At 37.2% G+C, this 24,844-nt stretch overlaps 1 protein-coding gene across 1 annotated transcript in view; it reads left to right on the top strand.

Annotated features, from left to right (window-relative positions):
* The window catches only part of MALRD1 (MAM and LDL receptor class A domain containing 1), a gene marked incomplete at its 5' end in the record, with an annotated part of 544,166 nt that overhangs the window by 53,103 nt on the left and 466,219 nt on the right, over positions 1-24,844 (top strand). Inside the window, 6 exons of the mRNA XM_081144915.1 lie at positions 2,275-2,373; positions 2,981-3,127; positions 6,553-6,719; positions 11,264-11,356; positions 14,315-14,522; positions 22,979-23,125. Coding sequence (XP_081001041.1) covers positions 2,275-2,373; positions 2,981-3,127; positions 6,553-6,719; positions 11,264-11,356; positions 14,315-14,522; positions 22,979-23,125 — 861 coding nt within the window. The remainder of the gene's footprint in view (positions 1-2,274; positions 2,374-2,980; positions 3,128-6,552; positions 6,720-11,263; positions 11,357-14,314; positions 14,523-22,978; positions 23,126-24,844) is intronic.

Below are 24,844 nucleotides of genomic sequence, written 5' to 3'. Positions count from 1 at the left end.
TCAATAGATTTTTGACAAAAACCTTATTGGAACAGGTTCAAGAGAAAATGGGATGGGGGAGAATTGGTGTGGGGTCAGTGAGAATATGAAAAACTTAGAAAAGTTAGTTGTAGGGGGTTGTAGGGTAAGGAGTTTTCCTTAAGATGGGTGAAATTTTGGCCACCTTGTGTACTGAAGCTTTTTCCATGAGAACATGCTGGTGTAAAGGGGAGGAAGAAATTGCTGGAACGCTTTCTTAGGCAAGAGGAGATGCATTTCTTATATAAATGAAAGGAGTGGGCTTAGAGTGGGGCATGGCTAGTTGCCCCACAGTACAGGAGGAAAGGCATGTGGACAGCTGTGTAGGGAGATTGGTGGCAGGGTTTGTGAAGTTTTTTTTCTGATTTTTCCTATGAAATGTGAAGCAAGATGATTAGCTCAGATGAGGTGGCATGAAGGATGATTAGCTGAAAGGAAGAAGGAGGTAGGAATTTAAGGAGGGCATAAAGGGCTTTGAGTATTGTCTAGGAGCAGAGGGAGAGGAAAGAATATGGAAAATGTAGTATGGGGTTGCATGATGCAATGAAGTGAGTAGTCATGATACGTCATTTTCATCATCATCATTGCAGGCTCCTCTTCACTCAGGTTCTGCTGCACAGATGCAGGATGGAGTAGGTGGTGGGATTTGTGTCAATCTGGGCCTATGCATAGTGATGCTATCAGCTAGGAATGCCTGGGGCACTCACCTGGGCCCTTACTACTTATGGCAGCCCCCACAGACACTTCCCTTCCTGGAGCCAAAGTTGTGGCTGGACCAGCTCTTGTGACGGTTCTTATTATGATTTCAAGATGCACGTCAGCAACAACCATCAAGGAAATTTGAAATAACAAGGTTCATTACACACAGGTCCTGGAGGGTCCCCTGAGGCCACCCATTTTGGTCATGGTGGGAGAGAGAAAGAGAGAGGGGGCCAGGGTTTCTGCCTTATTGGAATCAAAGGTGGGGGACCTAGGGCTTTGTGGGTTCACTCTTTACTGGTGAATTTATAAAATAACAGCAGGGAAGGGAAAAGCAGGGTCATTGAAACAGTCAGCTATCTAGGTCAACCAAGTCTTTCTTAAAGGGGAACTTCATGGGTTAGGGCTGTGTGGTTCTTTATCCAGTTGTGTAGCTGGCCATGTGTTTATTCGAGAGGGATGTTTTTGAAATGGGTGCCTCAGTAATCAAAAACTTAATGTTAGGCACTTACATGACAATCAGAACAGCTAACTGTCTAGCACTTGCACTGTGTGGAGAGTTGTCCTTCCCAGTTTTTGCCCCGAGTATGGGGAAGCATAAGAAGAGCTAAGGATGACTGGCTGTCTAATATATGTAAGAAAGGAAAAGAGAACATGAGGAAGGCTGAAGGGAATTAATAACATTGCAGGACCATTAGCTGGTACAAAATCATTGCAGTTTAGATACTAAAAGGAGTGAACTGGAACAATGGGGCTGAAAGTTTCGGAGTGCGCCACTCATAATTGAGATCAAGGAAGTGTTATTAGTAATGATAATACTCAGAGGAATGATGACAGAGGTTGTTCTTCATCAGTGTTCTTCACGATCACCAATAAGAAATCAAGAAATTAAGAAGCAAGGTGAAAATGAATATTGAAATGACAAAGAATGACAGCGAGACAAGGGCTAAAATGATCAAGAAGTGAGGGGCAGAGCCCCACTGTCTGTAGATGACTGAAACAGCTTGCACAGACTGCGATACCCTTTGATGTCAAGAGATTCAAAGCTTGGGTATTTAGGAAAGTGAGAGTGAGAATTATCTGGAAGTGGCTACTGGTGCAGGAAGGACACCTATCTACTTTTAAGTTCTGTGTTGGGAGGGCTGTGGGAGGAAAACAGGCACCATTTGAGAGGGCTGCAGGGAAAACAGTTCCAGGGCAGATCCAGGTTCCAGTTGAAGAGGGTGCCATATGTTACATCGGGTGCATGTACTATTATCCTTTTGATAATAGGCTCTTAGTTTTTCTGTTAGGGTAGGTTACTTGTGTGGAGATAAAAGATTTGATTCTGGCATTCACCACAGAGATCTGATTAAAATCCAGAAGGATTGGCTTGGCTTGTATATTCCCTCTCTCTGTTTCTCTCTCTCTGTAAGGGGTTTACCTAAAAGGTGATGCTGCGCTAAAGAGGAGTTGGATGGAGAGTGCTTTGTAGAACACGTGTTGATGTTTCAAGAAATACATAAGGTTCCTTAGTTGCACCTGCATCTCACTCTTGCCAATCTTTAAATTTAACAGATGAAACTTTACCATGTCAAGAAGCATTGGGTACCAAGCAGGAACTATGCCATCCAGATACAAGTCTCTGCAGATTTGACTCTACAGATGGATTAAGGTGTAAGTGATAAGTTGACATGCCCAGATTGCTGGTGTGTGGTCCATTCATAAGACTCAGATCACTAATAGGAATATCAGATACTCACTTGCCATTTGTTGACATCTATGGAGTGTTATTAGGGTTTTAGCTGAAATGTTACTGGAAGACTGATTTATTCAACAAGTGAAAGATACTAAATATGTCAATTTGAGGTGATGTTGTTTTGTAAAATAGTTCCATTAAAGACCATCTTGGAATTATACGCAGTGATTCTTCTTTAAAATCTCAGTGTGATTATGAATAGTCAATGATATAAACTAACTTTTTTTCACAGAGTAGCTAAGGTCAGATATATGCTATTTGAAAAATCAAAATCAAAGCAGTTGTCCAAGGAAAGATAAAAACATCATTTTTTATGGCAGTGGTTCTCATTTTGAAGGATCACGTCTGAGTCAGTTGAAGAACTTGAAAAATTGACTTGCCGGTCCACTCTAAGGTTTATTGATCCAGAATTTCCAGATACCAATTTGTGTGGGTGTGTGTTTAAGCCCTACTGCAACACTGGCCATGGCAGTAGGCACTCTCACGGACTGTGGGAGCCCACCCAGCTCTTTCTCTCCTCTCTAGTGTGTCAGCCCTGTGGATTTGACTTTGACACGTGTGACTGGGCATCAGAAGCACCTGCTGGGCACATTTCCTGGATGCGCACAAATGCCAGAGGAGTTCCTGCATTAGAATCTACACCTCAGCAGGATCAAAGTAGTGATGATGAAGGTAGGAAATAGAAAATAGTATCTTTATATACTATTTTTAGAATTGTACTTTATTGTGACTAGTATGCAGACAATTTGATCATGGTTTTTGGTGAACATACTGAGTATATTTTATTGAAACTATATTATGCCATAGATATTGAAAAAAATCATTTCCAACAGTGTAAAGGAAGAATTACATTAGGCTAATTAACTATTTTAATTTTGATAATTTTATTATTTTTTTTTATCACCAGGAGATAATAGATTTTGTATGAACAACAAAACAATGTTTTATCAAGTCTATTAGCTCTCCTTATCACTGCAATATTGTCAAAAAGTTTCTTCCTCTTATTCTAACACTAAATTTGCTATTTCTGTGTATTTTTCTCTTTTTTAGGAGGAGTATTTTTTATGATTTAAAAAATTTATAATTTAAAATTTTGTTCCAGCAGAAACTAATCTACTTCCATGTAGAATTTACTGTTTCTACAGTTTCGCTTTTTCCAGAGTATCATATAGTTGGAGTCATATAGTATATAGCCTTTTCAGATCGGCTCCTGATAATATGTGCTTTAGTTTTCTCCATGTCTTCCAATGGGCTTGATAGCTCATGTCTTTTTAATGCTGAGTAATATTCCAATGTCTGGATGTTCCACAGTTTATCCATTCACCTACTGAGGATATCTTGATTGCTTTCAAGTTTAGCAGCTATGAATAAAGCTGCTCTGAAGATCCATGTGCAGATTTTTATGTGGATCTAAGTTTTCAGCTCCTTTCAATAATACCATGGAGCATGACTGCTGAATCATATGGTAAAAGCATGTTTAGTTTTGTAAAAAACTACCAAGCTGTCTTCAAAAGTGTCTGTACCATCCTCTGCTCCCACCAGAAATGAGTGAAATTTCTGTTGCTCCTCATCTTCTCCAGAATTGGGTGTTGTCAGTGTTCTAGATTTTGGCCATTTTAATAGGTGTGCAATGAAATCCTTATTGTTTAATTTTCATTCCCCTGATGACATATTGTATGGAGTATTTTCTCATATGCATATTTGTCATCTGTATATCTTCTTTGATTAGATGTCTGTTAAGGTCTTTGGTTGTTAGTCTTTTAATTTTTTCCCACTGGCTGAGAAGCTTTGATTTATACATATTATATTTTTATGGCTATTTAAAATTTGTGACATACAGCTTCAATATTAAATTTCTTTAACAAAACCTAAAGGGTTTCAGTATATTTGTCTCTTTCTGGAACAGAAGGAACTTGTCATAATTCAGTTACCATTCAACTCTCCCCTATTTTATTTTATTATTTTATTTTATTATTTTATTATTATTTTATTTTATTATTTTATTTTATTATTTTTTTATTATTTTATTTTATTTTATTTTATTTATTTTATTTTATTATTTTATTTTATTTTATTATTTTATTATTTTATTTTATTTTATTTTATTTATTTTATTTTATTTTATTTTATTTTATTTTATTTTATTTTATTTTATTAATTATTTCTTTCCCATCACCATTTATCCCTCCTCTCCCCCCTTCCATCTCCACTCACCTCCTTTTTTAGGTCTTGAATTATAGTTTAATATTTTCAAAAAATATATATATATATTTTTAAAAATATATCTTTATTGATTTCAGAGAGAGGAAGGGAGAGGAAGAGAAAGAGATAGAAACATCAATGATGAGAGAGTCATTGATCGGCTGCAGCCCACAACCCGGGCATGTGCCCTGACCGGGAATTGAACCCCGATCTCCTGGATCCTAGGTTGATGCTCAACCGCTGAGCCACGCCCGGCTGGGCTCAAAAATATTTTTAAGTAAATATCTTTTGAAGCTATTATATTTTCAACTATTACAATAATATATTTTATCACTTTCTTTACTCACCATTGGTTCTTTTATCCTCTCCCTTTTAGTTTATTTTTCTTCTTGCAAAGGTTCACTTTTTATTTTTTTTATATTTTTATTTTTTTAAAATAATATCTTTATCAATTTCAGAGAGAGGAAATGAGTAGGAGAGAGAGAGATAGAAACATCAATGATGAGAGAGTCATTGATCGGCTGCCTCCTGCACGCCCCTGACTTGGGATCGAGCCCGCAACCCGGGCATGTGATCTGACCAGGAATTGAACCCCGATCGCCTGGATCCCAGGTCGACGCTCAACTGCTGAGCCACTCCTGGCTGGGCAGCAAAGGTTCACTTTTTAAATTAACTGTTTTTTACTTATATAAGATTTGTGGTGATGAACTTGCTTAGTGTTTATAAACTTCAAACATTTTCAAATTGGCCTCACACCTAAATAATAAGCCATCTGGTGTCACAATTTTAGAATGAAAGTCTGTTTATTTCATTCCCAGCTACACGGCGACAGTCCTTTCTCCGGTACCTGCTGCAGATTTGCTCTTTCTCAATCCTTCCTCCACAATTCCCCGAGGTTTTTCTTTGCACCCACTTGCTGGTTCAGTGACTTTGTTGTAGCATTGCTTAGCTCCCCACTACCTCACCCGAGTAATAATACTGGTTTAGGGTTTCATAGTCCATGGCAAAGCTTGGAGTTTGCACGTCCTGTCTTACGGCCCGAGGCAGCGACGGTAAGTGTGCTCCCCACCTAAGTTTATGAGCAGGCTCCCGGCCCTAGTCTTTGGCTTCACTGAGAGAACTTGACTCCTCTCCTTCAGCTTTCACAAAATTCAACTTAGTCTAAATTCAAGCGACTGCAGCCTGCTTTTTACCCTCAAGCCCGAGTTCTGTGGTTTCAGCCCTGCTCGTCACTTGGCATATTTGTTCTTTCCTTACTGTTGAGGTGGCAGGTGATTGGTCTTTCCTTTCGTAAAAATGTGTTTTCTATTTATCATTTGCTTGTGTATAGATCAGAGGCAACGTATTAACTTACTGTGCTATTTTGATTAAAGTCTAACTAACATTTCTAGTAAATAGGAGTTTCATTTAACTTAAACTCATAGTTTTTAGAAGCTGCAGGAATATTTAATAACTTATAAAAATAATTTGAAAAGTATTACTTTTGAAAATTGAAATTGTGAAATTATAGAAATATCTTTGTATCTCTTTATTGTCTATATTATTGAGTTAAAGAACAACCTAAATTGGTTTTAAGAATCAGATGCTATAACCACTGAGCCAAACTCGCTAGGGCTATATCAGTAGGTTTTTTATAAGACTATTGCGTTTTCATATTGGGTGCATATCAAACTTTTATTTCAGAAATTAAGGGCACATTTTGATGCATTTTAGGAAGCATATGTGGAAACAAAAACCTATTATTTGTAGCTGTAATCATTCCATACCATCATATCCTTTTAACTAAAATATTTCTGATTCAAGTCTGATTTTGAAAGCTCTAGAAATACAATAATTTTATTTAAACAGAAAGCAGCTATTTTTTCTAAATTGCTTCATTATCTTTTATTTTTCAGGTTACTACATGTGGGTAGGGGCTAACCATGCTTCTACTCTTAGCCTTTTAGACAGCAGGGCTTATCTAAACAGCTCTGTGTGTTACTGCTGGGGCAAGAGCTGCCATCTTCAATTTCATTACACTATGGAAAACAGTGTTCTGAGAGTTGGTCTATATAACAATAAGGTAAGAAGAAACTTGCATTTATTTCAAACCCATTGAATAAATGAAATTTCTATTCTTGGCAACTTCTGTTTCTACTTCTCAGCTGTATAGGCTTTAGGTATTATTTAATATGATTTTATTTAGTATGCCTTTAAAATGAAATATTAAGCAGGTGTTTTAGGAAATACTCTCATGTACAAAAGCCAGTTGAGATAATTTGCACAATACATTTCATAAAACTGTTAAAATTCATATTAAAGAAACTATAGGTCTAATAAAATAAGTTATTTGGGAATCTTTTGTTATCTGTGTATTGAAGCTCTATGATCTGTTTTGGATTTTAGATCTATATGCCATTAAAGCTATCAATATGATGGAAGCAAATTACATGTTCTGGTACCAGTAGATAGAATTTTAAAGGCTGGCAATTGCTGATTAAATACAGACAAATAAGTCATTTGAATGAAAAAAAAAAAAAAAAAGGCATTCTAGGCAGAGTGAATGTTGTGGTGGTAATGCTAGTGAGTAAAAACAAAAATCTAAGACTTTATTTTTTAACCTAAACTTAACTGAAAACCACTCTCTACAAGTGGGAAAATACCCGAGACACTGCGAATTTCTATTGTGAGGAACAATTTACTTATAAATAGGAACAAAGAAATCATAAGGATAAACAGCAATCATTCTAGAAATGGGGGATATTTGAAAATAATTGCAGGAATTCTGAGATTGGAAAAATGAAGACAGGAAAAGCATCCAAATTTGTTTCCTTGGGCTCAGGATGTTTTGGGTAAATCCAGTTGAAAGTTGCAAATGACATCAGCTAGATTCATTTTTTAAAAAAAGTTTATCATCTGCACTTATCAAGTGCCACTAACCATCTGTCAGTAGCATTTTCTTCTGCGGTTTGAAGTACTATCATAATTAATCCTCACGTATCAGAATGCCTATTAGCAAGATATTGGAGAATTCTAGAGGAATTCTTTTTATTTCTAGTTCTGTTACATCACCTCCCCCTTTCCCTTTTGTATCATTTTCATCATGTCCAGTCTTCTTTCTTCTTGTTTTGTTTTCCAAGACATTCACAGAGTTCCAAAGCAAAGAGTTGGATGAGTAGTCTCATTAGATGGCCTAACAAGTTTCCCTTTGTCATGAAAATGAGACACAATTTCTAGTGTTCTGTAACTCTGTTATGTATTTGTAGTAGCATATATTTTGCAGTCGTATTTGGCAGCCTAATGCCCTGGAATCTATTTGATATATTTCATTCAATTTGGTTAGGTGTGGGGTAGGTGGAGGGGCAAAAACATCTCCCTGCCCTTTCTGTAGTTCTCCAAACTTTCCAGAGACATGGGGAAAATTTTACAGAACAAACCAACCAAGGTTAAACTTACGTTATGGCATTTATGTGTCAGCATCTTTCAGTTATTGTTACCTGTACCATGCAAACCAAGCCCAGGGAGCCTCCATGCAATTTGCAACCTTCTATAATCTCCAATTTCCTTCTTCAAAGAAGAAATTCTAGAATAATTTTGTTGTGTTTATATTATAGTTCAAGATGCTTTAAAAATATATGGCTCCATGATAGTGCTTTTATATGGCAAGTAATTAACATTCAATAAATATTGAATGAGTTATCCTATATTTAAGTAGAAATTTGTACCATATATCTTCTAATCCTGGGGATTATTTTCATCTGCCCTGAATACCACTGATGGACTTTTAAAGTTTCAATATATGCAGAATGGAGTTCTGAATGACTCAAAATGAGCGATATCATTCCTCTGGTGGCTTTGGGATGCTACAAGAAAATAGTGGAACAAATTGGCTTCAGATACCACTTCATATAATAAGAACACAGTTAACAATGTTCCACTTTCCTGCATTATAACAAAAGAAGTTAATCATGGAGAACTGATCTGGTGTATTAATCAGAGCCAAAGAACTGTACATCATAGAGAGTATTATATTGACTGATGTTAGATTCGTTAGTTTACCCAGTATTTGGCAAGACAGTGGTCTATCTTTTCCGACACTCAATTTGCTATTTTTTATACATGTAACATGTTGGTCATCAATGAAAATCTGCATAAAAGTACATTTAGGTCACAAGTTAATGTTTCAGCACACACTTAAGAATGTCTCAAAATCTGTCATTTACAAAATTAGCTCTTGATGGAAATTATCATTTACATCTTCCATGAATACAGTAGAGGAAAAACCCTTAAGATATGTGCAGCTAAATCAACAAATATATAGTAAGAATGCTGCGTCAGTTTCTTTAGATTCAGAGGATATGGAACTTGAGAAATAAAAAACAGGTGAGAGGCAAGTTGTTAAATAAAAAGTTGACCCAGAGTCAGCTTATGTGTGTAACAGTTCCGCTGTTTGTCCTCTAAGTATTCTTGGGGCGAGGTCTCTGTTCATCATCTTTAAGGCAATAATCATAGCAACAGCCTATCCTGAGGAGAGTTTCCTTGTCAGTGAGCCAAGGATAGTGCCCAGCTTGTGGCGCTTCTACATATTTTCTAAATTCCCACTGGCAAACAGGGAGGAAACAGTTGGGGCAGGAGAGACAATACCTTAGAAAGTATCTTTCTTGTATGATACCATACATAAGGTTTTCTTGAGGGAAGGTCTTTACCACAGTACATGATTCTATCCCCACATGCAATAAAAAGTAGTTAAAAATAAAATAATAAAATAAAATAATAATAAAATAAAATAAAACCTTGAGATTGGTATGTTTGATTTTCTTCACTAGAATAGGGGAAGGATAAGCTGAGATCACAGAGATCTAGTAATAAATATTTTCTTGAAAGGTAAAATGACATTATCGATGCTGATCTGGGGGAATAAGGAGACATTTTTAAAATTTTTATTTATTGATTAAGATAATAAAAAATTAGAACATCTTTTGAAAGGTTTTTCTGAGCTGAGGGTCTCTTTCACATTGACACCTGTTGAAAGTAACTAGATAAGAATCTGTGAGGACAGAAATAAGATAAAAGTTGATTTTGTTTAGTTGGGGTAATTATTTTTCTTTTTCATTGTTGTGTCATGAGACAGGAAAATGTGGTAATAAAATATGGATTTTTTTACACATGTCATTAACTTAGTGTTTGAAACGTCATTTAAGTTTAGAAAGAGTTCTGCTCACTTTTCAAAAAAATGTAAATGCATCCCTCCAGTAGAACAGGGGCATCAATTAGTCACTAAGAAAAAAGAGCACAGTTGCTCTCATTTATTCTCAGAAAATGAAAGTGAGGGGAGGTGATGAATGCAACTTGCCAACCAGTGTCACTAAAAGCATCCGTAGAGGACACGAGTGTCTTGATGCTGAATAACAGAAGTTGCAGAGGCAATAATTGGGGAAAAAATGTTGTGTCTCACCTTTTTATAACTTCAATTCACTCTGATTGACCTGGGAGCTACCAGCTGAAAGCACGTCTACCATGTATGTTTCACTGTTTCGTGGGAGTCTTAAGAGTTGATATACTTATGATACACATAAGTAATGAAATGAAGTACATTTTAGTAGGTTTAGGCTATTTCTGAAATATATAAGACTTGGAAATTGGAGTAGACCTCAGAGGGTAAAGGAGTAAGCTGAAACTAGATTTGCTTTTTCTTTAAAAATTGTGGGTATGAATTAAATAAGTGAAGCCAAGTAAGAAGATAAATGCTTACAAGAGTTTGAAAAAGCATGAGAGTTATGTGTCATTACAACTAGATGTCTGTCGTCTTCCAGTGTCGTTGCCTACCTCACAGTAAAAGGAGGGCACAGAGACAGTCTCAAAGCTCAACCCGAGACATAATTATGCCACTGTTTGCATTTTCGCTATGTTGATATATGAAAAATTAATGCACCCTGTAGGTGAATATAGGGTGTCCCAAAAAATGTATACTCACACTTTGAATAATTACAAAGGCAGGGTTTATTAAAATACATTTCATTTTCAAAGTTGAGCTAGCAGCTGTTAAAGTGTGTATACCTATTTTGGGGACACCCTTTATGATGAACAATCTGGTCTACCTTAATTATGAAAATGTCAAATTAATTTGACTGATAAAATCCCAAGAAAAATAGGATTACTTCAGAGCATAAACACATAGTCATGAATTATAAAGCCCAATACCAGGGGCAAAATTTTGGAATACATTATAGACTTTTATTGAGTGTTTTACCTCATAATGTATACTAACATAATTTTGCATACACTTTTCAACCTGTGAAATGATCATTATACAGATGCATGATATAACTTGTAGTACGTTCTATAGGTTTGGACAAATGATAATGACATATATGCACCATCATATTGTCGTACAGTGTATTTTCACTGCCCTAAACATCTTCGCTGTTCCACTTACTCATGTCCCCTCATTTCCTTATTTTCCACTAAAAAATGTTATACATCTTTTCCACCAGTACTTTAGATTTCTTAGCACTTAATATCATACAGGTAGGGTTAAACTCTATTAAAACATAATTAAGAGAGTATGTATGTAAATATGAGAGTAGAATTTGAGGAATGAGCAATGTCTTTTTCTTCTAATCATAGGAAGAAGAAATATTTTGGACATACAACACATCAACTCACAAAAAATGGGTGAAAACAGATGTGTTAATACCAGAAGGGCTGAAGACATTTAAGGTATAAAAGGGAAAAACAAGTATTTTTTTTTTTTTTATCATGTGTTATTATTAGCTGTGCAGTAGTGAATGTACCACCCATTGCTAAATTTAAATTAGGGATGTATGTTTGGGGAGAGTGATTACCTACTGCTTTTCATTCTACCTAGGCCTTCTCAGGGCAAATTTCTCCCGTGGGAAGGACCCAGAGTGGGACTACTTCTGTTTAAAGCTTCCTCATGCCCATGAGCATCCCCAACACCATGCATTACAAGTAGGGAAGCAAATTCCATTATGAAGCAGATAAATAATAGGCTGGTATCGAAATGCAGTAATTCACATCTTTATAACACATGAATAACTCTACCTATACAAAGATATATCTTAAATATATATATGCTCAATGGGAAGGCTGTCTCTTAAAAAATTTACTTGGCATTTTGTTGAGATTGTGCAGAAGAATACACTTGATAATATTTTCTTAAATTTTCATATGAAATGTTTGCCTGACATTTCTTTCTTTTCTAATATTATGGCAATATCACAAAATATAGTAAGTTAGTGGGATAACATTTAAATATCTGGTATTACTATTAATCCTCATTTGAGGATATTTTTTCCATTGCTTTTCAGAGAGAGTGGAAGGAAGGGGGAGAGAGAAAAAGACAGACAGACAGACACACAGACACACACACACACACACACACACACACACACACACACAGATATCCATGTGAGAGAGACACATCAATCGGTTGCCTCCTGCACCCACCCCAACCAGGGGTTGGGGATTGAGCCTGAAACTTAGGTACATGCCCTAGGCCGGAATCAAACCCAGGACCCTTCAGTCTCTGGGCCGATGCTCTAACCACTAAGCCAACCCAGCAAGGGCTAAATAACTGGTATTATTAATTGCTACTTAGAATTTTATTTTTAAAGTGCAGTACTTTATTTAAAATCCCATTCCTTTTGTGTTGTATGTAGGGTTTATAAACATATTAATACTGGAGCGTCAGTATATGTGTGGCTTATGAAATCAGTTTCACTCCTTATGTTAATGCCATATTTATACATGTTTCTAGGTGTTAAAAGAGAATTCATATGATAGTAACCTGTAATCATGAGATTTTTAGGATCCTCTTTACTGCTGAAGTTGGAATTTCTGAACCATAGCATTTTTGTAGCAATCTCAGTAAAGTTGGGGTGCATATCATAGCCTACTGAGTTAACATTTTGATACTATTTTAACTTTTCTAAGCTGGTATCTGTCTTTATAACTTCTAAAATGAGTATTAAATAATGGGAGTTTCATTCTTTTAACATAGATTGAATATTAACTTTTTTTTATTTAACTCAAAGATAAAACAAAGTAAGACATAAAGAAAATAATTTGGAAGTTATTCTAGGTTTCCAAGTGCATGTTAAATATAAGTAGATTTTCAATAGTGGCAGCTTTTTAAGACTTAAGTTTAAAAATTTAAATTTTGAGACTTAAGTGTAAATTTTTCAGTATTGGAACTTCAAACTGATATTTATGCATGATCTCTTACTGCTATGAAAATACATAGCTTTAGATCCAATAATTTTTATAAATTTTTAGTATGATACTCATTATGGGGAAAATGTACAGTAGCATACAAAGTTTCCTTAATATTAGGTGTGATTTAAATTTAATATTATTTTATAGACTAAATCATTAAATATATTTGTAAACTGGACTTGACCTTAAGTAATTATTAACACACAAATAATATTAGTTCTTTATGTTTCTGCAAAGAAGAAAATTAATTCAAAAATTTTAAGAAGGAAAAGACAAAAGAAATCAGCTTTTATTCCTGGTATCTTATTTATATGTTAACAACATCTAGTTCAGCACTGTTCAATAGAACTTTCTGTGGTAAAAAAAAAATTTTCTATATCTGCCCTTCCCAATATGGTAGCCACAAACTATGTCTGGCTAATTGAACACTTGAAATGGGGCTAGGACCACTGAGGGACTGAATTTTAATTAATTTAAATAGAAATATCCCAAAGTAGGTAGTGGCTACCGTATTAGACAGCAGATAATTAGTTATTTGCTATACAGTCAACTCTTTCTATCTCTCCTTCACTCTTGGTGTTAACTAACCATTACTCTTGGTAGAACCTTAAGGGATATTAATACTTTGACATTACTCTGGCCAGTGTGGCTCAGTTGGCTGGAGCGTCATCCTATACACCAACAAGGTGGTAGGTTCGATTCCTGGTCAGGGCACATACCTAGGTCGCAGATTTGATCCTCCGTTGGGACACGTGTGGGAGGCAACCGATTGATGTTTCTCTCTCTCTCTTCCTCTCTCTAAAATCAATTCAAAAAACAGTCATGATCAATTCCTATATAAAATACTCTGACATCTTACACTGGACTTACATATGGTTGTTTCACTTGCTAGTATTGTATGCCTTCAGAAAAAAGTGATTTGATTGGAGAAAATGAGATTTATTTCCTTTAATTTACATTTGTTTGATTATTAAAGATATTCTTCAATAAAAATTAATGGATTTTTATATTCTTTAAATTTCCTGTTCTTCTGTTGCATCCCTTACTATTTGGTGACATTTCTCTTCATGCATTCCAATATTTCTTTCAGTGGTTAAAAAACATAGATGCATAGCTCTTGCTGTGTACATAGTGACAATACTTACTCTTTTCCTTGAATATTAAAGAACAGAGCTGCAAACATGATGACTAAGTAAAAAGTTTGCAGTCAGGGACATTCGTCTGATCATAAACATGGGTGGTTTCTCAGAAGCCTCAGTGGATCTAATGTGTCTGTCAATCTTGTGTATGTGAGTTAAGCTTCTCAAATAAGAACTTTGTTGTCAATTTTATTTGCCTGCTCTTTAAAAGGGCATTTTCTTAATGATTTAATCTCTATTATTATAATTAGTCTTTTTAAGAGATTATGAACTCATAAATTTTTCATTTTTCCCACTAAAGATTATTTTTGAAGGGGCTCTTATGGACCAGAAAAGTTTTATTGGGCTGGATCAGCTCTGGGTCTACGCGTGCGCACAGGCCCCATCCAGAAAGCTTTGCTCTGCAGATGAATTCACTTGTGCCAGTGGCCAGTGCATTGCCCAGGAATCAGTCTGTGACTCTCGGGAAGACTGCTCTGATAAGAGTGATGAAGACCCAGTGACTTGCTGTAAGTGAATCAATAGTTTACTTGTTAACATGCTCAAAATCATGACTGTGGTTGGATTTAAAATACTAATCTTTGTTTTAAGTGAGGTAAAGCTAATATGAAATAAGATGACTGTACATGCTCATTCTGAAGCTATCAGCACTGTTCCTTGTGGGGGTCTTTATGCTAATTTAATGTTTTGGTGGTTATTGCTAGCACTGCAAAATCTCTCTGTTCAACACATGGATAGTTGTGATTTGTGGTTAGTGGTGTGTGTGTGTGTGTGTTTTCATTAAAGAGAGAAATGGGTGGGAGAGGGAACTTCTTTCTAGTTTTCCCCTTGGAAACATGTATTATAGGTTGCTAACTTTTACAAATGTAGGACTTTTCCCATTCTGACCAATTATGTAGGAAGCTGTGGGGAGGGTGTAAGAGGAGAAGGGCTGCCATGGCCTTCCAGGCAGCCATAAGGTATGTAGAAATCATGTCAGCCACAGATGGTATGTATGTCTAGGCAAAAAAGGCCCAACACCTTTCTTTCAGGCATTTTACACATGATGGTTCTCCTATGATGTAACTTAGCAACTAAGATACTGTGTCTCTTTAGAAACAATGTGTTCCAACTAAATGAATCCAATTCCTATATCTCAAACAAACGGGTTTTAAAAAGCTATTAAAATTTGACATTTATTTTGATGCAGTGTTTTATTTTAGTGAGGTATTTTGTTGAGCAATAGAAAAACACTGCAACAAGGTAAATACTGCCTTTTTCCTAAGAAGCTCTTTGTACAATATGCTTCTGCTGGGTAAGGATTTTATTAAGAACCATGAAGAAAGATGCAGGAAACGGGCTAGGGAAGCGAGGAAGAAATACTCTGCTTATTTATCAGCAGGAATTAATTTCTCAGACACTAGCTTTTAAACGCTAGTTTTAAACAAAATAATCCACTTACCAATATGATTGCAGTGTAATTTTTGGGTGGCTCTCTTTTTTTTCATTCCAAAATAAATAAATAATAACCGATGTGAGAACAATTCATTTTCTCTAAAGCGTCAGATTCCTTTCTGTGCTTTATTTCAAGTTTTTGCAATTTGACTTATTTCTTTTGCATAAGTTCACCTTTCTAATGGTTTGCATTATTATAAATTTCAATAACTGAAAATAAACATGTTTCCTGACTTTTCAATTGTATATTTCGAAGCTTTGCATCTTCTCTCCCTTTTATTTTCCCCTATGCTCTTCTTTTAATTGATTTTTCTTATTCCAGTTCCACCTAGGATATAAGTAGATATTTTAACATTTGATTTGGGATATCTTTCCCCACTTCTCTTCCTATATTGAGGTTTTTTAAATTACACATCTGGCATTTTTCCAGTAGAGGATTTTTTTGATATCATTCTGCTATGTCCTTGGTATGAATGCAGGGACAGGTGTCTGTGTTCATCATCAAATAGTGTTACTTCTTAGCCTAAGTTTCCCAAATAATGTTACTTCATTTCACCAAAGAAAGCCTGGCATGTTTGCTTGATTGAGATAACTTGATATAAGGGGTAGGATATAAAAATTTAGGCATATTATATATTATAAAATATTCACATATTTTGATGCATATATCCATATATTTTGATGTAAACATGAATATTTCATGTAAATATTTGTACAATAAATTTTCTTCTGAGGAAATTATATAGCAATTGAATTATTAGAAGTGATATCTTACACTATTTTCTGCACTATTTAATATATTTGTGCATATATACACATGCATATATGTATCATTGCATAGCAAGGCTGGCTTCTCTTTGAAATGTAAAGCCACTTTGACACATTTTACATGTTTTATGTTTGTATTTCATCAGTTTGAATTTGTAATACACAGTGTTCTTAAAATAGAACATCCAAATTCATGAAGCATAAGAAACATGCCTTTCTATCTTCTTTTTATCCCTCTTTTGTCCTAAGAATGAATCTTTGGGACTGTGTAGCTTATATCTGCAGTTTGAATAGCACCAGGAGTACTAACCACATTCTGGAGACTTAGTAGATATTAACTTGTGAATATTGTGAGTCCACTGTACTCAGTATAGTCAGGAGAGTCAGTGTGTTTTCCCAGAGGGCACACTCATTCAGGGTTTTTCCATTACCAAGTTCCCCTACTTTTAGATACCACTTTAACAAATATAGTTGACTGAGCCTCTAGCCTAGTGCCTTTTCAACAGCAGGTGATTTTTAACGTGAAAATGGGTTTTCCTCGAGTTTTGCTGCTATAGTGTACTTGGTGGGCCAGTAGGATCAGCGTTAGCATCACCTGTCTTACTAAATGCAGAACCTCAGGCCCCATCCCAGTCTTGCATTTTAATAATGTCTCAGATGATGAGACATTATTAAAATGTATGTACATTAAAGTTTGAGAACCACTGTGCCAAATAGGCTTCAGAAATAAAGAGACAGGTGGGACAGAAAAAGGGTGGCAGATAGAAAAAAGTAGGCTTAAGAAAAGGCAAATTAGAGACCTTTCACAAAAGAAGCAAAAATCCCCAGCTCTTCACTTGCTCCCACGAGCACCGCTATACCATAAACAGATTTTTAAAAAGGTTTTATTAAAGTGTAATTGCTATACAGAAAGCCTGTATACAGTTCGCTGAGTTTGGACATGTGCATGCACCTGTGAAGACATCTCTGTCCCCTTCACCTTCAATAGCTTTCCTTGTGGCCCCCCCTTTATTTGGGAGTAAGAACACTAATGAGATCTGCCGCAAGTTGGCGGGGCGTCCCCGTGGCCGCCTGGGGCTGGGGTGCGGGACTGGGACAGGTGCCCGGCCCTGGCCCCGACTCAGTGCCCGGGACCAGGGCGCGGAGGCGCGCGGCTGGTGGCACCGGGTGGCGGCCACCCTGCGCTCCCCCGCCTCGTGCCCCGGGCTGGCAGCGGGCGGCTGCCCAGGACTTGACAGCGCAGCCGGCGCAGCCCGGGGCCGGGTCGCGGGGGAGCCCCGCCCTGCCCGGCGCGGGGGAGGCCGCCGCAGGTCTGCGCGCAGCGCTCACGGCCGGAGCCGGCGCCCCGCAGCTTCCCGCCCACCCGCGGCCACCGCTCCCCCGGCTCCCGCCCTGGGCCACCTTCTGGGTGGGCGAGCAGGGACCCGCGGCGCGGGAGGGCCGGCGGGGAAGGCGCCCCCGGGCGGCAGTCCCGGGAGGAGGCGGCCCAGGTGGGGTGCGGGGAGCCCGGAGCCCCAGGAGGGGAAGGATCGGGGGCAGCCCGGGGCGCGGCCTCGGACCTGCGACCCCGGGCAGCCGTCGCCGCGGGGCGACCCTGGCCCCGAGCGCCGGCCCCCCCTTGCCCGAGCAGAAATGCGGCTCAGCGGCGGGGGCGCCACAGGCCTCGGGAGCGCGGCGCGCGGTGCGCGGCCGGGGCGGGGCCCCGCGGCCGGTTCGCGGAACTCGCCAGCAGCCCACAGCCTTCCCAGCCCCGGGTCGGTCCCGGCTACTCAGACGGGACGCTCCGCCCGTTCAAACGCTTCGCCACGCGGGCCCTAGAAGGCCCATCGCCAAGGCCTGTGCGGGAGACGCCCGGCAGAGGCCGGTCCTGGGACAGCAGTTCCAGCTCCAAGTAGATCATTGAAATGACGGAAGAGGAAGCCTGCCAGCGGCCCTGCTGGGCCTGTGCGAGTGGAGCAGATTAATGCGCTATTTTCTATGCCCGTTTTCCATTCTTCACCTCTCTGCTCGAAGGACTCCGGGAAAGGCTGTATTTTGACAGAGGCTTTAGATAAAAGCCTTGCAAGACTGCTGAAAAAGAGAGTGCACCATCTAGCACTGCTGACAGTAGGCCCCGTGCTCCGCGGCAGATCTCTGCGACCCGCTCCTCCTGCATGACTGAAGTGTCACACCCGCCGAACAACTGCCCCTTTCCCTGCCCCCAGCCCCCGGAAACCACTGTTCTGCTCTCTGCTTCCATGAGTTTGAGTATTTTAGAGGCTTCCTGTATGTGCAATCATTTATTAAGTGAAATAAACCAGTCACAGAGGGACAGATACTGCAGGATGCCAAACAACGGATTTTTGATGGTGATTAATATGATCCTGTATAAAATAGAGACATTTAATAAAATACGGTATGCAATAATTTAAGATGTTTCTCATAAAATAATTAAAAATGTAACATGTACCAAGCATATCTAAAGGTACACATTAGCTAGCTGAACAATTTACATATAAATAAAACATACCTGATATTTAGACATACCACAACATGGATGAGCCCTGAAGACATGCCAAGTGACAAAAGCTAGTCACAAAGGGCAAATATCATATGATTCTACTTATATCAGTTCCCTAGAGGAATCACATGTATAGGAATAGAAAGCAGAATGGTAGTTGCTAGGGGTGAGGGGGAGGGAAAAATGGGGAGTTAGCGTTTAATGGGTATGGTGTTTCACTGTGGGAAGGTGAAAACGCTCTGGAGGTGCCTGACAGTGATGGCTGAACAACAGGGTCAATGTACGTAATGCCGCTGAGCTGTACACTTAAAGATGGCTAAAAGTAAATTTTATGTTATGCATATTTTACCACAATAAAATTTTGATAAAATATTTATCTAATCTTCAACCATTATATATATATATATATATATATATATATATATATATATATATATATACACACACACATATACACATACACACACATGTATACATATATATATGTGTATATACCATGTGTGTATGTTCCAAAAAGTATGGAAGGACATGTAGAAAATAATCTGGGAAAAAATTCTTTTACTTGTAGAGCTATTTAAAATGCTAATATAAGTTCTGACTCTTTAAGGGAAAAGCTGGTACAGTAGTCAAGTGAAAGAAGCATAAACCAAGACTCCAACTCAGTGTATCTAACTTTTATTGTGATACTGTTTCTGGATATCTTTCATATTTTTAAAAGATATTATTGAATGCTAAAATACTTCCCAAGGGCCAAGGGAAATATATGTATGTTTAGTGGAGAAAAGATTCCTGTGGTGTCTTAATAAATATTAACAAAATGTTTATGCAATATAATCATACTGAAACCTAGTATCTGCTTATTGAATGGAACATTCCCCATTCATTTCCATGTGTACTTTTTTCCTTATGTGACAGAGAACTGGCTTACTTCTGAGCTAGAGAATTCATAAATATTTTAATTTTTATGATCCAGAAGAATTTTCCTCGGGTCCCACAATGAAATTCTTTTTCTTTGCCAATATGCTTCAGTGGTTAAATATGCAAGGGAAACCTCTGTCATAAATTTAAAATATTACTCTAAGAGATGAACTCAGTGAAATTTCACTGAAATTATGAACAATGGCATATCTCATGCTCTGATTAGAGATGGTGAAGTATCTTCCATAACCACAGAAATTTAAATGAAAGCAACCAAATAAACAAAATCATTTTTTATAATGAATACATTTTGTTTATAATATAAATTGATGATCTTTGAGATTTTATAAATATTTAGTATTTATCATACAAGGTATCATAAGGCATTTATTCATTTCCAGAATGTTTGGCCCTCCTGGTTTTCTTCAGCTAGTTATATAACTTTAGGGTAAACTTTTTGAATTATATATAGGAAATATTAATGGAATGCCTTCAACTTTGGTGACTGGAATTTGATTTATATTTTATAGTGCAGTTAAATTCTAGAATATTAGCTTTAAAAAAAGTCCTTTGAAGTGTACTGGAACAAATGCCAGTGCTAAAAACAACTGAACAATGTGCCATGATTTTTACAGAAGTGATTGTACCATTTTGCTTTTATATATATATATGGTGATGACTTTTAAAAATTAATTTTCATTTTTCCGAGGACAGTGGTTTTTAGTGTTCCATGGAAAGTGCAATAACTGGCATTTTAACTGATAAAACATCCAAGCAATGAAAGAAAAATGGTTTGAATTGTTTCTTCTAAAGCCAAATTTCAATATTTCTACAACCCAAAGTTATTGTGTTTTGAAATCCTCTTTACTACTTTGTAGTTGATGACACAGGCACACTTGTGAAGAGTCTGTGGAAAGTTTGGTGATGCTTGGATTGTGCTGCACTTTCCATTTCCACACTCAGTGATCTTATAGCCCTTTCACAACATTACCTAGTTGGGGAGTAGGATGGTTACTAGCATGATAGATTACTACAGTGGCTACCTGCAGTGAGTAAGATTGTTATTTGCATGGACTTGCTTCCTTTGTGTATTGAGATAGGATTTATTTCCCTATTGGGACAATATTGAATTTATTGCTCAAACAGGGTCACTTGAGAGGAAAAAGGAGAGGTATTAATTATTATGCTAGTTCAACAGGCATTAACTGAGGCAATGCTGGGCCAACACAGGTGTGTAGTCACCTTACCAATGAAGATTTTTCATGCCAGGGAAGGGTGTCTCTTAGGAATTGGGGGTATCCTTGCAGGGGGGTGGGGTAGAAAGATCTCTTAGGAATTGGGGGTATCCTTGCAGGGGGGTGGGGTAGAAAGATCCCTTGACCAAGTTTATAACCAAGAATTTGGAACTTGTAAGCACATTTAAGAGGTCGAGTATATATTTTGAATTGTGCATATTTCTGCACCCTACCCACTGACTTAGAAGAGCTGGGAGGTGGCCTAGTAGGTGGCAAAGTTCTTAGAGGACCAAGAAAGTAGACCAGAGGATTTTCTGGATGTTCAGGGAGACAGTCACAGGTAGGTCATAGGTACTTAAGATTAAAACAAAAAACAGAAGGTACCCTCCTTTGAGAAATGTTCTTTTTGTTTTTGTTTTTTATCAATAGAAGTATCCTATAAACTCTTGTAACCTCAGCTGAGGAAAGAAAAACATATCCAGAAGCAATAAATTTCCACTTAGATACGTGGGTAAATGGCCTTTCCTTGTCATATTGATTCAACATTAAGTAATGTGCACCATTTTTCATTATTATACTATAGTTAACTCACTTGTTTTTATTTTTGTGTGAAATACATTTGAGGGAGAATGTAATATTTGCTTGTGAAGAAAAAATATTTTACATTATATATCCATTATATGATTATTTAAACAAGCATATCTCTGAGGTCTAAACATTTGATTTACCTGTAGAGGAAATTCAGTGGCATTGTTATTTGCATAGTGCACTTTAGTGTTTTAGAGTTGACATGTTAGTGATGAAATATCTGGTCATGAAGCCAGGCATTCTTGTTTATAGAAATTTGAAAATCCTTTGATTAAGATATAGTGAGCTTATTCGATATACTTGTCAAATGGTCATATTACTGAAAATTGAAAAAAAATGTTTAGGAGCAAGCATATAGTAATGGAGTCTTTTTAATTAAGAGACAGAGTGCCTGGTTTAGGCAGATTTCGAAGTATAAGCTTTCACATCAGACAATTCAAAGCCTGGATATTCCATTTAGTAAAACTTACCACAGGCAAGTGACTTACTGCTAAGGTTTCATTTTTCTTTTCGGGGAGTAATTACACCTACTGTGTAGGGTATGTGTGAAGACTAATCATATATGCAGCATGCCTTGCACGCACTTGGAGCTCAGTGGTAACATGTCTATTGTTATTAAAATAATAGCATTATGATCTTAGAGAAAGTGTGAAAACTAGGTGTTTTCTAAGATTTATTTTTTGCTCCTTTCTGCTATTATAAAAAATGCATCTGCATAAAGAGAAACATAGAAATATTTTAAAATTAATTGTATTAATTTATTCCCCAATCTACTATGATTCTTATTTTAGGAAATAAGCACATAACTAATTTCTCAAAAGCACAAGTCAACTTGTTAGAATTTCTAGCCTACTACCCAGCCCTCTAAAACTTATTTTTCTCTCTCTCATTTGTTGGCAAAACTAGGAAAAATGCTTAGGAAGCTTATCCCAAGTCCTGACTTACTCTAGCACTAGTTCTGTTGTGATACATGTAGGAACTCAAAGTATTTTCAAACAGCAGAGTTCAGAATATCTAATTTACCTGAAATTCCAAAATGGTTAGCATTTTTTTTTTTTTTTTTTTTTAGAAACTGTTAAATAGCATAACAGAAAGAATGCCAAGGTGCTGAACTGAGCCTCTTTAGGTGTCCAGGATGAATTTAAATTCCCTCCATTTCAATGAATTTTGTTTTTACTACCATCTCAGCAGGCAAATCTTGTTCATCTTGGCGGGTTATTAGTTATTCCCTGGAAAGCCGTAGCGTTTCACCTTGCATCATTAAATTCAATGGAGATGGCCAACCAGGATAAAGTGTGCCAGACTTGCAGACAGGAGAATATAGAAGGGTGATGGCTCACGTAGCACATGGAAAACCTTGTGAAGCTGGAAAAGTAAAACTATCTTGAGAATCAGAAAACGTTCATTGCAGAGTAGAACGATTATTCTGACCTTCTAAGTTGATTGGCTAGTATAGGTCAATGCGTCACTGCCTGCTCCCACTTCATGTCTCCTTACCTCTTTTCTTTTCCATGCATAACAGCCAATCATCTCCTGTGCGACTTTGAGTCTGGTTTCTGCGGCTGGGAGCCATTTCTCACAGAAGATTCACACTGGGAATTTGTGAAAGGGTTGCCCAGTGGAGAGAACCATCTTCCTGAGGCTGATCACCCAGCAAACACAAATCATGGTAAGACATTAAAAAAACAACAACTTGTCTTTCTTTCATGTTGTGGAGTGATGATACTGTGTATTTTCATTTCTACCTATAGATTATGAACATGGAACTTTGGTTCGTCTTGCTTTAAACATCCCAGTCAACCTAATAGTTTGCAGTTAATTGGGTTTCTTGAAAGAAGCATTATTTTAATAATCAACATTTTGTTGCATTTTTTAAAAGGCTGGCGTGAAGGCATGGAGAGGGGGGTAAAGTTCTCTGATAATTTTCTCTACTTGCCAGGAATTATGTATAGTAGGCTTGCCTTCCTTTTAGGAGCAATCCAGTTTTTGCAAAACAGAAAGAAAAATAACTTAATCTTCCTTCTGGGAGCTGAGAAAAGAGATTTAGCACTATCTATAAAATAAATCTACAAACACTTGAATGCAATTTAATCACTGGTTTCTTTGTAAAAGACAACCTTCTTCCTCAGATATATTTCTAACCACCATTAAAATTTTTACATATTCCCTTGAAATAGAGCAACTATGACTACACATAGCATTCCAATAAATATTTGTGAAACTCCTAGGAACACAGAAGAGGTTTACTCTATTTTTTTCTTTTGTTTTGTTTAGATGTCATTGCCCAGATACATTAGTATCCCATTAAATTTAAAAACACACAACTGAGCTGTAGGTCCTCTTTAAGCTCATATAACCCCACTGGACATTATTTATTTGTTTCTCTTTTAAGATCTCCAAAGAAGTATTCCAAAACTAATAGTGTTACCATATTTTTAAATTATAGCCATTGGAAATTGGGGTTGGTGGGGGAGGATATTCGAGTATGGGAAGGAGACTTTGGCCATCCATCTGTTATCCAAAACTGTAAAACCAGCCCATTATTTGACAGTGAAGTAAGGTCCTAATTTTTGCTTTTGTGCCAAAGAATTTTATTTTTCTTAAGGATTTTTTTGGCAGAGTGGGTTAAACTTAAAGTTTAAAATAGAAAGGAGACTTAATTATTAGCACTATATATTCATAGGACATTTTATCCAAGCTCATGTAATTTTTTTTTTTCTTTTCTTTTCTTTTCTCAAATCAGTGATGGAGCACATACCATATACTAGACTTAGGTGTGTGCAGATGGAGCCACAGTCCCTACCTAGAGGAGGTCAGACTCTAGTAACTGAAGTAGATAAGTAATGATTTGCAATAAGATATGATAAATGTTTTATAGGGGATGGATGGTGACGCAAATGGATTTGAGATGCCTTACTGTAGGAGATGACTCCTGAAGTGAGCACTGAAGATAAGTGAAAAGTACCAGGAAGGCAGAAGTAAGGAATCTAGGAGAGATGGCAGAAGCAAGAAGAGGGGGCAGGGAATGTACTTTAATTAGAGGAAATGTCCTGAAAGAGGGTAGGAGATAGGTAGGTAGTTCTGGTTGAGAGATGTGCCTATTTGGACAAGGGCTTTAGACAAGATAAAACAGGAGAGGAAGTAAGGGGACTACAGAGAGTGCTTATAAATTTAAAATTTATCTGGAGGGTAATGGTGACTCAATTAGTCATATTTAATCATGCAGGCAATCAGATTTGTTCTAAAAGTCTGTTCTTACTGAGATGAGGGTAATGGAGAGCGGGAAAGACTGGGGTTAAAAAAAAAAAGGACTGAAGTAACATCAATGAGAGGTGATGCAGGCCTAAACTGAGGTGTGATTCATAACGGCAGCTTCTCACACCACGTG

This window comes from Miniopterus schreibersii (genome assembly GCF_964146895.1).
Source record: "Miniopterus schreibersii genome assembly, chromosome: 1".
Classification (NCBI taxonomy): Eukaryota; Metazoa; Chordata; class Mammalia; order Chiroptera; family Miniopteridae; genus Miniopterus; species Miniopterus schreibersii.
This window is presented reverse-complemented; position numbering and strand designations above follow the sequence as displayed.